The sequence below is a fragment of the Lontra canadensis genome, unplaced genomic scaffold (genome assembly GCF_010015895.1).
Source record: "Lontra canadensis isolate GAN:19392208 unplaced genomic scaffold, GSC_riverotter_1.0 scaffold1, whole genome shotgun sequence".
NCBI classification, from domain to species: domain Eukaryota; kingdom Metazoa; phylum Chordata; class Mammalia; order Carnivora; family Mustelidae; genus Lontra; species Lontra canadensis.
The window spans coordinates 85,840,388-85,852,641 of record NW_022630995.1 but is presented as its reverse complement, the minus strand read 5'-3'; the positions used below and the strand labels follow the sequence as shown (position 1 = coordinate 85,852,641).

General features: G+C 37.7%; 2 protein-coding genes across 3 annotated transcripts in view; one reads left to right on the top strand and one right to left on the bottom strand.

Moving 5' to 3' along the window:
- Window positions 1–10,483, top strand: part of FGF2 (fibroblast growth factor 2) — a 62,393-nt gene extending 51,910 nt beyond the window's left edge. The window contains 2 exon segments of the mRNA XM_032855740.1: window positions 548–651; window positions 10,222–10,483. Coding sequence (XP_032711631.1) covers window positions 548–651; window positions 10,222–10,407 — 290 coding nt within the window. The 3' untranslated portion in view covers window positions 10,408–10,483.
- Window positions 10,484–10,606: 123 nt separating this feature from the next.
- The window catches only part of NUDT6 (nudix hydrolase 6), a 43,502-nt gene continuing 41,854 nt past the window's right edge, over window positions 10,607–12,254 (bottom strand). For both annotated transcript variants that reach the window (XM_032858228.1, XM_032858238.1), the window contains one exon: window positions 10,607–11,274. In XM_032858228.1, coding sequence (XP_032714119.1) covers window positions 10,877–11,274 — 398 coding nt within the window. In that variant the 3' untranslated portion in view covers window positions 10,607–10,876. The remainder of the gene's footprint in view (window positions 11,275–12,254) is intronic.

Sequence of the window (12,254 nt, the reverse complement as noted above, 5' to 3'; positions counted from 1 at the left end):
ACATTTTCATGTATTTTTATTTTTTAAAAAGACTTATTTATTAGAGGGAGAGAAAGGATGAGCAGGGGGACGGGCAGAGTGAGGGAGAGAATTCACAAGTAGACTCCCCGCTGAGTGCAGAGCCTGAAGCCAGGTCAATCCTAGGACCCTGAGAGTTTGACCTGAAGTGAAACCAAGAGTCAGTGGTTTAACCGACTGAGCCACCCAGGTGCCCCTACATTTTTATGTACTTTAAAATATGTTCACTTTTTTAAAACATGTAAGCAGTTAACAGGGCCAAGTGGAAGCTAACTGCACATCAAAGGTAAACATTCTCCATTCTGCCACTCTTCTCACTGACACTAGAGTGAGAAGGGACTCCAGAGGTACTCAAGTTCTAGAGGTTCTGCATCTCACCATGATATGATCTAATTGACACCCATCCCCGGCCCCCAACCTTGCCAACCCTCCCGAGTGGATTAGCTGGCTGCCCCTGTCTTCATATCATGGAAATGTGCAGACAGGTGTTTTTTCTGTGATGCCACAAAGGTGATTTTTTCCATTTCAGTCAAACTGCAACTTCAAGCGGAAGAGAGAGGGGTTGTGTCCATCAAAGGAGTGTGTGCAAATCGCTATCTTGCCATGAAGGAAGATGGAAGATTACTGGCTTCTGTAAGTAATACTCTTTTTGTAGTTTTTTTTTTTTTTCCTTTGTGAGTTTTGTTGCTGTTAATTTGCTAGTATTGGTATTTATTAAGGATTTTATAAGTATTATCTAATTTAATCTTCATATTCACCTTATAAAATAGTACCACTCTCTTTATTTCATGGATACAAAAACTGAAGTTCTGAGTGAGTAAGTAACCAGGGAAACACAGCTTACATGTGGTAGAAGCTGGATGGCACTTGAGGCAGTCTTGACTCTAGAGCCTGAGCTCCAAGTGATTGCATTTCACTGACTTATATGCAAAGCTATTGAACTAGAGTTGTAAAAAAGAATTTTTATATTGTGCAGTTGTTTGAAGATCAGTGGGATGGATATATATACAATTTTGAGTATCAGTTTTTAAGTTTCTTCTTTCAGATTTCACATGCAAAATGTTTGCAGTATAGAATACAAGCTGAGGAAGTGGATTCTTAACCTAGATACAGATAGTGGCACTGCCACATATTAGCTGTGTGTTCTTAAGCAAATTATTCCGAGGTAGTTCCCTTACCTATAAAACAGAGATAATAATGATCCTATCAATATGAGTTTTTGTGAAGACTAAATTAGATAATTTATATCAAATGCCAAAATCCAGTTCATGCATAATAAGTCCTCAAAAGTTTTACTTCCTCTTCTCCTTTATATATAAGCTCATTCAGGACAAGGACTACACTTTTTTACTTTTTATCACAGCTAGTCAGGAGTACTAGCTCCTGGCTAGTATTCTTTTCACTATGGCAGCCTCCTGTCAACCCTACCATTGTCATTAGAACAGGATTACATGCCTGTTGGGCAGACACGATATGTGGGAAATACTGCAGAGAAATAAAGCAGTCTCTCTGGAGGAGTAGATGGGACACTTACCTAAAAATGTGTATGTGTGTGCGTATACACAAACCACAGCCAGCCATGACACCAATACCAGTGGCCAGTTACCATTGGCTATAACTTTCTCCCATTAGAGATCCAATATTAGAGCAGTTGTGGTATTTTAAGCTATACACATATTTTTTTTTAAAGATTTTATTTATTTATTTGACAGAGAGAGAGAGATCGCAAGTAGGCAGAGAGGTAGGCAGAGGACGGGGAGCAGGCTCCCTGCTTGAGCAGAGAGGCCCATGTGGGGCTCAATCCCAGAACCCTGAGACCATGACCTGAGCTGAAGGCAGAGGCTTAACCCTCTGAGCCACCCAGGTGGCCCTACACATAGTTTTTGAAATTTTTTCTGAGTGACAACCTTTGGATTTCTGAAGGTACCAAAACAGACTTACAGAGAAAAAGGATATTTCAATCATCTGATTGATCGTTTGACAAGGATATATTTCTGTTGATATATTATCAATTTGTGTGACTTTTTCAGGATAAATAACAACTCTGGGTGTAATGGTGTGCACTCCCTCTTTGGTAGTAGAATAAACTTTAGAATCCTCTTCAAGAATAGCCAATACTTACTGAGCGTACAGTGTGCCAAATGCTATGCTATAGGCATCTGGATAATAAAGTTGAATACAAAATTGTGCCCTTAATGAATCACAATCCTGGGGAGGCAGAAGTGCAAGTAAGTATTTGTAAAAATTGTAAGGGTTTTGATGTGTTCCTTCTATACTTCGTATAAATGCACAGTAATATTGGATAGGAAGTAAGAAGTATTGTTTTTTTATTTTTTATTTTTTTAAAAGATTTTATTTATTTATTTGACAGAGAGAGATCACAAGTAGGCAGAGAGGCAGGCAGAGAGAGAGAGAGGGAGAAGCAGGCTCCCTGCCGAGCAGAGAGCCCGATGCGGGGCTCGATCCCAGGACCCTGAGATCATGACCTGAGCCGAAGGCAGAGGCTTAACGCACTGAGCCACCCAGGCGCCCCAGTAAGAAGTATTATGACATAGGAAGTAATACAGGAAAGGAAGTGATTAAACTTGTCTTAGAAGATGACCCATCAATAGGATTTTAGATAATGTAGAGGAAGGAATTCATCAGCCAGTCAGGGAGCAGAGGAGTGGAGATGAGGGTATAGAGAACTTTTAGAACATAGTACGTGCAAAGACATGGGTGCAGAAGGCTTAGGAGGTGTTTCTGTAGCATTAAAAATAATTCACTACTGCAGGAGTCTAAAGTGCAAAGGAAATGCAAAGTGGAAGGGAAGAGAGAAGGCTGGAGAGGTAGATAGACTGCCTGCTGAAATGCATTCTACACCGTGTTATAAGCAGTGGAAAGCCATGAAGAGTTTTAAGAAGAGACACAATCTGTTTTGAATTTGAGAAACATCACTCTGGCAGCATCACAGAGGACGGGGCTGAGGGGGCTGACAGTGCTGGAGACAAACCAGTTATTTAGAAGGCTATCGTAATAGTCCAAACAAGTCATAATGAAAGCCTGGCAGTGACAGAGCAGAGGATCGAGTGAAGTATTAGCACTTGAGATTGATTGGATTTAGGAGTGAAGTAGAGAGAAAAATCCCAGGTTTCTGGTTTGGATAGGAAGGTAGATGAGAAAGGGGAAGGAGGAAAAGAGCAAGTTCTGGGAAAAGGTAACACAGGTTCAAATTTAGACTTCCCTCTTTTGAGTTGCTTAAGAGAAATTCAGGTGGGGATGTTCACTACGTAGTTGTGATTGTGGGTCTGGAACTTGGAAGAAGGTCTGTGTCCATATACAGATTTGGGTGTCATCAGCACATAGAGAATAGTCAAATTCAGGAAATGGATGTGGTTCCTGGGCAAAAAATACAGTCCCCAAAGATTGACTACTTGGGACTTTTACTTGTACTGTTCTTGTCTTTTTTCCTACCAGTCTGTTGTCAACTTAAAGTGTGATGTAATATGTTGGGAATCTACCAAAGGAGCATTTTAAATATTTCCAGGACAGTGAATCAGTAATTTTGGATGACCTTGAGTTTGTTGAGAGGAGAGTTTATTCCTACTCGTCTCACGTCAGGATGTGACAAAACACATGTAGTGTGAATCATGATGGCTTCTGCAAAGGCTTGGTGTTGGTTTGGCTATCCTCAAACAGTGAAGGTGGTGGAGAAAATAAAGGAGATGCATATCTTTGCTTTTGTCATGACTAACTGTAGACAGTACTAGTCAAGTGCTTTTAAAGCTCTTTTTTTCTTTCTTAATCTGGCTCAGTGAATGATTTGAAATTCTTATCCTGTAGTTTTCCATTTACTGAGATTAGAAGATCCAGTAACCTGGTAATCATGGTGGCCTGTAAGATACTCGTGGGAGGGATTCTTTATCTCCAGAACATAGGCTGGAATTTACGTTCATCTGTAATGATGAAAAGCTTCATACTTGTCAAAAGTGATGAAAACAGAAGGTACTCTACTTTAAAGCACATCTCTGAAACTACTGGGGTCCGTAACAGAGGAGATGAATTTAGAACAATAGACATGAAAACCGAACTGTCTTCTCATTCTTACAGAATTCTTTCCAAGTTAGAATTAAAGGAATTGTGACCTCTTCTCTTGGTATATAGTCATTAAGCTTTCCAAACTGTTTTTCCAAACTTTTGGAAAGTTTTTTTCCAAAATGTTGAATCTATGCCATCAGAAGTGGAAAGTGCTCTAAAATAAAGTGTTTTATAGTTTCTTCCTTAACTCAGCGGGACTTTTCACAAGATTAAGGTATTTTATTTAGTCTTAAAGATGTTTCTATTTCTTTGGATATATGCTAATTCATATATAATACAGCAGATTCCCTTCAAGTTGATACAGTAAGAGTTACTTTAGCAGTGCTTCGAAATTTATCACAAACTATGTAGGAGGAACACATGAATAGAAAATTCGGGATTTATCAGTTTCCTTTGAGCAATGGCACCAGCCAAGATTCAGTTGTTGTCCTTCCCATCATAGGCTCTACTCTTGCCAAGTTCACAAGCTAATCTCCAGTTTTACCTAATTCAGTGTATGTGGCTTGCTTCCTTGACTTTTCAGCAGCAGTCCTATCTCTTTCAAATTAGTCTGTCAATTTTCAGGGGAGAAGTGCCCCTACCATCAAATCAAGGAGGTGATGTTGGTGGGTCAGTGACATATTTCTCTCTGAGTCAGATTCATAGGCAGGGAGCTGTCAACAACAGCAACTTTTAGGCAAAGAATTAAACGTTTTGACCCTTGGTTATTAGTATTATCTGTGCCAGACATTTAATGGGATGAGACGAATCACTGATGGTAAAAGATACCATTGACAGGGATGTCAGCAGAGACCTCACTCAGGTGACAATGAGAAGAGACAGCTAGCATATAAAAAACCGAACAACAACAACAACAAAAAACCTAATAGCAACTTTTGGTATAAGTCCAGTATTGTGACCACTAGCCATCATGGGGATGCAGATGCCCCTTACAACCTGGAGAAGCTGGGGTTTATGAACTTGCACTTGCCATAGGCGTAATTCTTTCCACTCTTCTACCTGGCCCCATTTCAGACTGTTGTGTTATGGCATATCCCTGGATTCCTCTGCCTTCTCCCCTGTTTATGATTCCTGCAGTGATTTGCAAAACATTCTCATTTCCTTTGGGCACGTAAAATATTTTGGTTTCTAAGAGTCATGTCGATTGCTACCAATTGAGAGTATGAAAGAAGACTGTTTTTTTTTCCTCCAATACCTTCACATAGTAATGGCATGAATGCTTTCAGGCTAAGGAATCCTCACTGTTTGAAAACATTTCTTAAGGGTCTTTCCCCCGCCCTCTTTTGAAACTAGAAAATCCAAAAGTTTAAAGAGTAACTATATTTAACTGCCAAAGCCTATATTTAGAGGCTGAACTTGAGTAGTTTTTTAATACACAACAGACTCTTACTCCTTTCCATAGCGGGATAAATTTTGTTGCCATGAACAACAGAGGTCCAGAACAAATATTAGGATTTATGATTTCTTATGTGTTCACAAAACTGTAGGTTTTTAAAAACTGCATATAGTGAGGTTAACTGTAGTTTTACATTTAAGTCCCCAAACAACATCATTGTTGGCATTAGTAAAGAAAATTTGCCTGGTCTTTATGTGCTAGAAAATTGCCTGTTGATTTCTATATAATGCTATAGATCGTGATATCCTGAACAAGATATCTCAATATTAGAAATGTGTATATAACTTGTGTGGACCATAATAGTGAAACATAGAAAAAAAATTTATTCTCTGAGGATATATACATTTAATTATTGTAAAAGTAAAATATATTTTTTTAACCTATAGAATAACTTTCTTAGTTGAGGGGCCTTAAAAATGAAATGAGACCTACATATACAGCAAAGTAGGGAAAATAGATTTTTGAGGGCTTAGTTATTGAGACTGACAATATATACTGATCAGGTTTGTCAGAAAAATACAGTAATTGAAGAGGAATGTATATTATTTTTGAGAGCTAAAACACTAGGTTAAATGCAAAGTTTACTACTTAATGAGGATTATTGCTTTTAGAAACCAGTCTTATAAAATTTTACACAACCTATATGTATATATAAAGATTAAGGTCAAATTTGCTTTTAACTTTTCACAATTTGTGTTTTATTTTGTTCTGAAGTAATCAACACTAATACTTACATCATGTCTGTTTTTAATTCTCAGAAGTGGTGTAAGCAAAGCATTTCTGGATCCATGTTGAGCAAACTCCCTCATAAGCCAAAACTGAAAAATCAAAGTACTGTAAAAGAATAAACAATCCAAAAAACAGAACATGGGGGAAGGGCCATAAAGTTCAAATCTGACATTTAGCAGAGGACCAGATTTGTGTATTTGATGCGTAAGTGGAAGAGATGGTAGTGAGGAGGAGAAATTACCCTGCTTCTTATTTATTTCCTCATTGTGTCATGACTTATGTAAATTTTGATAATCTGGCTGAAGTATTATTTGTCTTTACTATGAAATTACTCTTTTTCCCCTCTTTCTACCCTGTGATTCTTTGGAAGTAAGTCATTGTACATAGTCCACATTTAAGGGATGGGGCTAATGTTCCATCTCCTTGAGGGAGAAATATTTACAAATTTGGAATTCTTTTGCATGAGAAATTTGTCTATTCTCATTTATTCAATCACTTATATCAGTATACACTCATGGGTGTTTATTTTATATTGTGGGTTATAATCCAATACTGTGTTATTTATTTTTTTCAAACTGTTTTTGCTATGGTCATTGGGAGCTTTTTTTTTCAATTGGAAAAATGGGCTCCTATATTCTCTGACACACCCCCATCAATGTTGGAGGATTTTGAGTACTTCCTAAAGGCCTTCAAGATGCTCCGCATTCATCCTCTATATTCCTTACCATGGTCTAGGATGAGCCATTTCTCTAAGGAGCCCTCATTGTTCTTATGGGCAATGGTATTAGAAACCAAGTTCTGGATGTTAGGTTTGTTTTTTGCTGATGAAGTGTGTTTGCTTCTAGGCCCTCTTATCTGACAGAGCAAGAGATATAGGCATATACTACCCTGGGTGTATATATACATCTATAACTATTTCTCTATCTGTATATTAAGACAAACGTAAGTACTTATTGATGTCTCCAACCTAATCCGCCAGTATCACATGAATCATTTTAGCCTCCCTGTCTGGTCTATAGCCTCCCACTCCAACAGTGAGAAGCCTGGTTCCCACCATCTCCTAGATCAGTTTTTCAATATGTGTAAATATATCACTTTACTTTCTTTTTGGAATTTCCAAGTAAATATCTTAGACAGAAACCCATTTAAAATGTTAATTATGCTTTTCCAAACTCTACTTGATTCTTCCCTATTCAGATACCCTACAAGGGGTCAAACTCCCAGAACCATATTTAAAACCATTGGCACATTGTTATCACTGTCAACAAATCGTTTAGGACTCTGAGCTAAGCGGGTTCATGTGGGCAGCCTTCAGGGAAGTCTTCTGGTGTGCCTACCACTAACACCTGACAGATTTAAAGGACTCTCGTACATGTACATCTACATTCCCTTTTTAGGTTCCACACCTTTTATAATTGAGACTAATAGCTCATTGGAATTGTTGTAATTTAACATATTTTCTAACTTTCCAAATAAATTAGAAATTTTCATCTGCCAATTCTGTGGCTGTTCACATTAGCAAGACGAGAATAAAAGGTTAAAAAAAGGTTAAGCATCGTGTCTATTATATAGTATGTGGTCAATACACATTGTCTTCATTAGAATGCCAAATATTCATCTCAAACGCAACATGTCCAAAACTGACTTCCTCATCTTTCCCCATAAAACCTGTTCCCACTAATAGACTTCCCTATCTCAGTTGATGGTAAATCCACATTCTAGAACATAAACCATTTTGAAAATGTAGTTTGTTTTCAAGTGGGTAATAGTTTAGTAAATTTACGTATCTGAACATTCAGCACAGATGCAAGTTTTCGTTCCTTCCCCTTTGTTTCGTAAAGGTACAAGTAACTTCTATAAAAAAAGAAAAAGTGGGTTTATGATGTGTTATCCACTTAATCACCACTACTGTTACTTTCCTCTGAAATACTAGGAACTGGCTGAGAAGGCAGATCCTGTTGGCATGGCATGTATCCCAATAGGCCAGGCATTGTAGGGAGTGCCAACCGAGCAAGGTCGGGCACCCTGGAGGCTGACAGAATATCCAAAAATCAACGTGGTTAGGTCTCCTTCTGGGGATTTAGCCTGTGAAGCTTAGTGATGACCTTTCATGTTATCTTTATGATCATCATGATTTTTTGACTCTTTACTTGTGCCTGCTTCTTCTACTCCTGATCTTAAACCTGGAATGGGGAAGAGGAAGATTTTTATCTTTGGCACTGAAAAGTGACAAAGTAACACAGATTGACTTCAATTAACATGAAAAGCAAAATAAATTTCACCAAAGGTAAAGTGAAAGTATTGGCTACGGAATATCCACATCTTTCTAGGTATAAGTGTTTCACTGTCATCACACTTTTATCTTTACCCCACATGGATCACATAGCTGTGTCCTTGTGCAATGTATGCTTCTTTGTAATGCTACCTGTCATTTATTTGCATCACAAAGACAAGTTGCTTTAGTAATTTCTTGCAAAAAGTGGGCAAGTTAGATAAGTTTGTATGTCCAGTTTTAAAAGTTAACGGTGATCAAAACATTAAAGCCAAGTAAATATCCAGTAAAATTCTTATCCCTAGAAGCAGATTATAGGATCTAATACCACACCCTTATTTTAGATGACTGAGATGCCTGTTACATTCAGATCATTTTCATTTTGGTTGTTATGCCAGCTCTTTTCATTGTTCTGTTCATTGATTTATGTTTTTCTCACAGTTTGTGCCACTGTTTAGTTTATCTTAGAACTAAAGAATCTGGGAAAAGATTCAAGTCTTTTGAATGTGTGTTTTCCTAACCCTCCTAGATTTGAGTATATAGAAATAAGATGGAATCTGGTAAACTCATTAGGTTTATGTCATATACCTATGTATACATGTTGTATTTATATATAGATATAAATATGTATAAATTTATATGGTTTTCTATGAGTTTCTAATTCTCTCTTCCTATCTAATTTAATATGAAAAATTATTTTTCCTTTCTTCCCTTAGAGTAAATCATTTGTTGACACCCCCCCCACCCAACACATACCCCAGAGGCCAGTAACTATCATCAGTCTACCCTGTGAAGTTGATTTTTTGAACATTTACTTGAAATAATGTAGCAGCCTATTAGACTCCATTTCTTGGAATAGTATTTCCAGGTCTATTTGTAAAGCTAACTACCCCTACCCCATTAATAGCTGAACTGAAATAAAAAGGGAGACTAGTCTCCTCTCCTGCAAGACACTGCCAGAAATCAATATGGTCTACATTACTTATTCTCCATTACCTACTAGTGTTTTGAGAATTCTAATCATATAATGTTCCAGTATAGTTTTTGGGCATTATATACATTAGCTATTTCCTATAAAATATTGTTTTTATGCCTTAGAAATGGTGACCACTAGAAAAAAATTGCTATAATTTAAGGAATTGGTTCTGTTTCTGTGAGTAAAGTATTAACAAAACCCTCTTCTTCAGGAAGGTTACTTCCGGGTTACCCTTCCATCACTGGCATGGAACCCTGATAAAAGTAAAAATGACCCCTGACTGGTAACCTGCCTGTGGACTGGGAGGAATATGGATGCACCATGAACACCAAGCTGGAAGCCACAGCTGTGGGTTTCACGAAGTGTAGTGTGCTCTTTGTTAGTGGGTGTAACCCCCTTTGTGAAAGCTATTCACGGGGTGTTTCAAGTCCGAGGCAGGGCAGCTCCCATCACATCTGTGTGCTCTTGCTGCCTAAACACCTGGTCTGTCCCTTGGCGGGGCTGGAGAAGGTCCTTGGATTCTTCATCTGAGGAGGCGTTTGAAAGCTCTTCTGCTGACTTGCTGTGTTCCTTCCTGCACCCCACTACTGAGCTAAATTCTGTTAAACTTTTGGTCTGTTGAATCTTGCAAACTAGTTTGTCCCTCTCAAGCGAAGAGCTCCGCTGCTGGTTGAGCAGAATGGGCAGTGTAGTGTCATAAGTATTTCATATGAAAATATAAAAGTAACTACTAATTTTTCCTTTATTTTTCAGAAATGTGTTACCGACGAGTGTTTCTTTTTTGAGCGATTGGAATCTAACAACTACAATACTTACCGGTCAAGGAAATACTCCAGTTGGTATGTGGCCCTGAAACGAACAGGGCAGTATAAACTTGGACCCAAAACAGGACCTGGGCAGAAAGCTATACTTTTTCTTCCAATGTCTGCTAAGAGCTGATCTTAACGGCAGCATCTGATCTCATGTCACATGGAAAAAGACGTATATTTTTGAAATTTGTTAATGAAAGAAAAGAAAAAAAAATGTGTACAGCTATCTGCTCAGTTTGGATGAATGATCAGATAACCTTTTTATCTAAGAGTAAACATTTAACCATTGCCTTACTAAAGAAAAGCAACAAAAATTCCCGGAAAATGTATAGACTTCCACCTTTTGTATTGCATTTTCCTTTATCCACTGAAGCTTACTTAGTGCTACAATCTTTTTCATACATTTGCTTCCTTGGAAAAGAGGCTTTTAAAATTTGCATGTTTTCATCAAACAAGTTTTCTTATGAAAATTATAAACATTAGAATATTAAAGTCAGATATTTAGTTAACCCCAAATGTCCACTACTTTTTATTGTATGGCACACGTTATTCTGCATGTGCAATTTACTTAAAATTTTTAAAAACATGTAACTATGGATTTAATCCATTCCTGTCATAGTTCTGTAATTGGCTGGCAGATCCTTGTGATAGAGTTTATAGAACAAGCCTGTGTAAACTGCCGGAAGTTCTTCCATGGTGAAATCAATCTTGTCAAACCCTTCTCTGTACCCATAGAGCAGCAGCCTAGCAACTCTGCTGGTGATGGGAGTTGTATTTTCAGTCTTGACCAGGTCACTGAGATCCATCCATTCACACCTTAAGCATTCATGCTGGCAAAAATCTATGGTGAATGAATGTGGCTTTAAGCGACAGATGATATACATATCTGACTTCCCAAAAGCTCCAGGATTGGTATGCTGTTGCCGAATGCTCAGGAGGGACCTGAATTCTGATCTTATACCAGTCTCTTCAAAAACTTCTCGAACTGCTGTGTCTCCTACATAAAAGAAAGATGTACAAATCAGTAAGAATCACATTTTTAGAATTTTAATCATCAAAGATTTTCAAATAAAGTAGCATTATCTAAAGGTTGAGAAGCAAAAAACCATCCTAAGAAAGTGTTCAACATACACCCTTTGCCTTCTGGACATCCTGAAACACCAAAGTATTTTCTTACCAGTGTACATCTTAGAAGCTTTTGAAATATCGAATATTTCTTTGGCTGCTATGTGTAGGCTTACCCACCTGTATACTTTGGGAGTCACATTTTTAACTTCTTCTGGCTCTATTTCCCAAAAATTGAACACACAGTTTCCTCCAGTTAATATTCCCACATATTTCTTCATTATTATCCTGTTTGTGGTCATACATCAAAACCGCCCAAACTTATACATATCAGTATTGAGAAAAAGTGATTCATTCTTCCTCACGAGTCTGTAGAGCTGCAGAATGTATTGAGCTGTGAACAGTTCAAATCCTTCCCGGTGATCCTGGGTGGGGCTGTCAAGCCTCTGACATCCTAGAGCAGTTTCATTTATAACCATTCTGTTATGCTTCCCTAGTTATCCTGTCAGCAGAATCCCAGTATGCTAACTTTTGGCATTTCCTTTGTTCCTTGAGATTCCAAAGAACTATTTTATCAAAAGCGTTAAAAAAAAAAAAAAAACAAACTTGTAATTTACAGAATTTTATAATACAACAAGGGTTTCACATTTTATAAGGTTGGTTCTTTTCAATATTATGCAAATTTCTGGGGCAGGATTTTGGTTGCCATTAACATTTTTGTGGTTGCTTTTCCTAAATCTCCAGAAGAACCCCCTAAATGGGCTTTCTCGATGTTCTGTCTGGGATGTTCTGTCACTGTCTCCCAGAGTGGTCATGAGAAATTCTTTAAAAAACTGCTTTCTTTGCTCAGTTTGCTAGAAGCTTTCCAATTTCACAATTGCCACAGGCATAGATTTTTGTTCAAAGACCTCT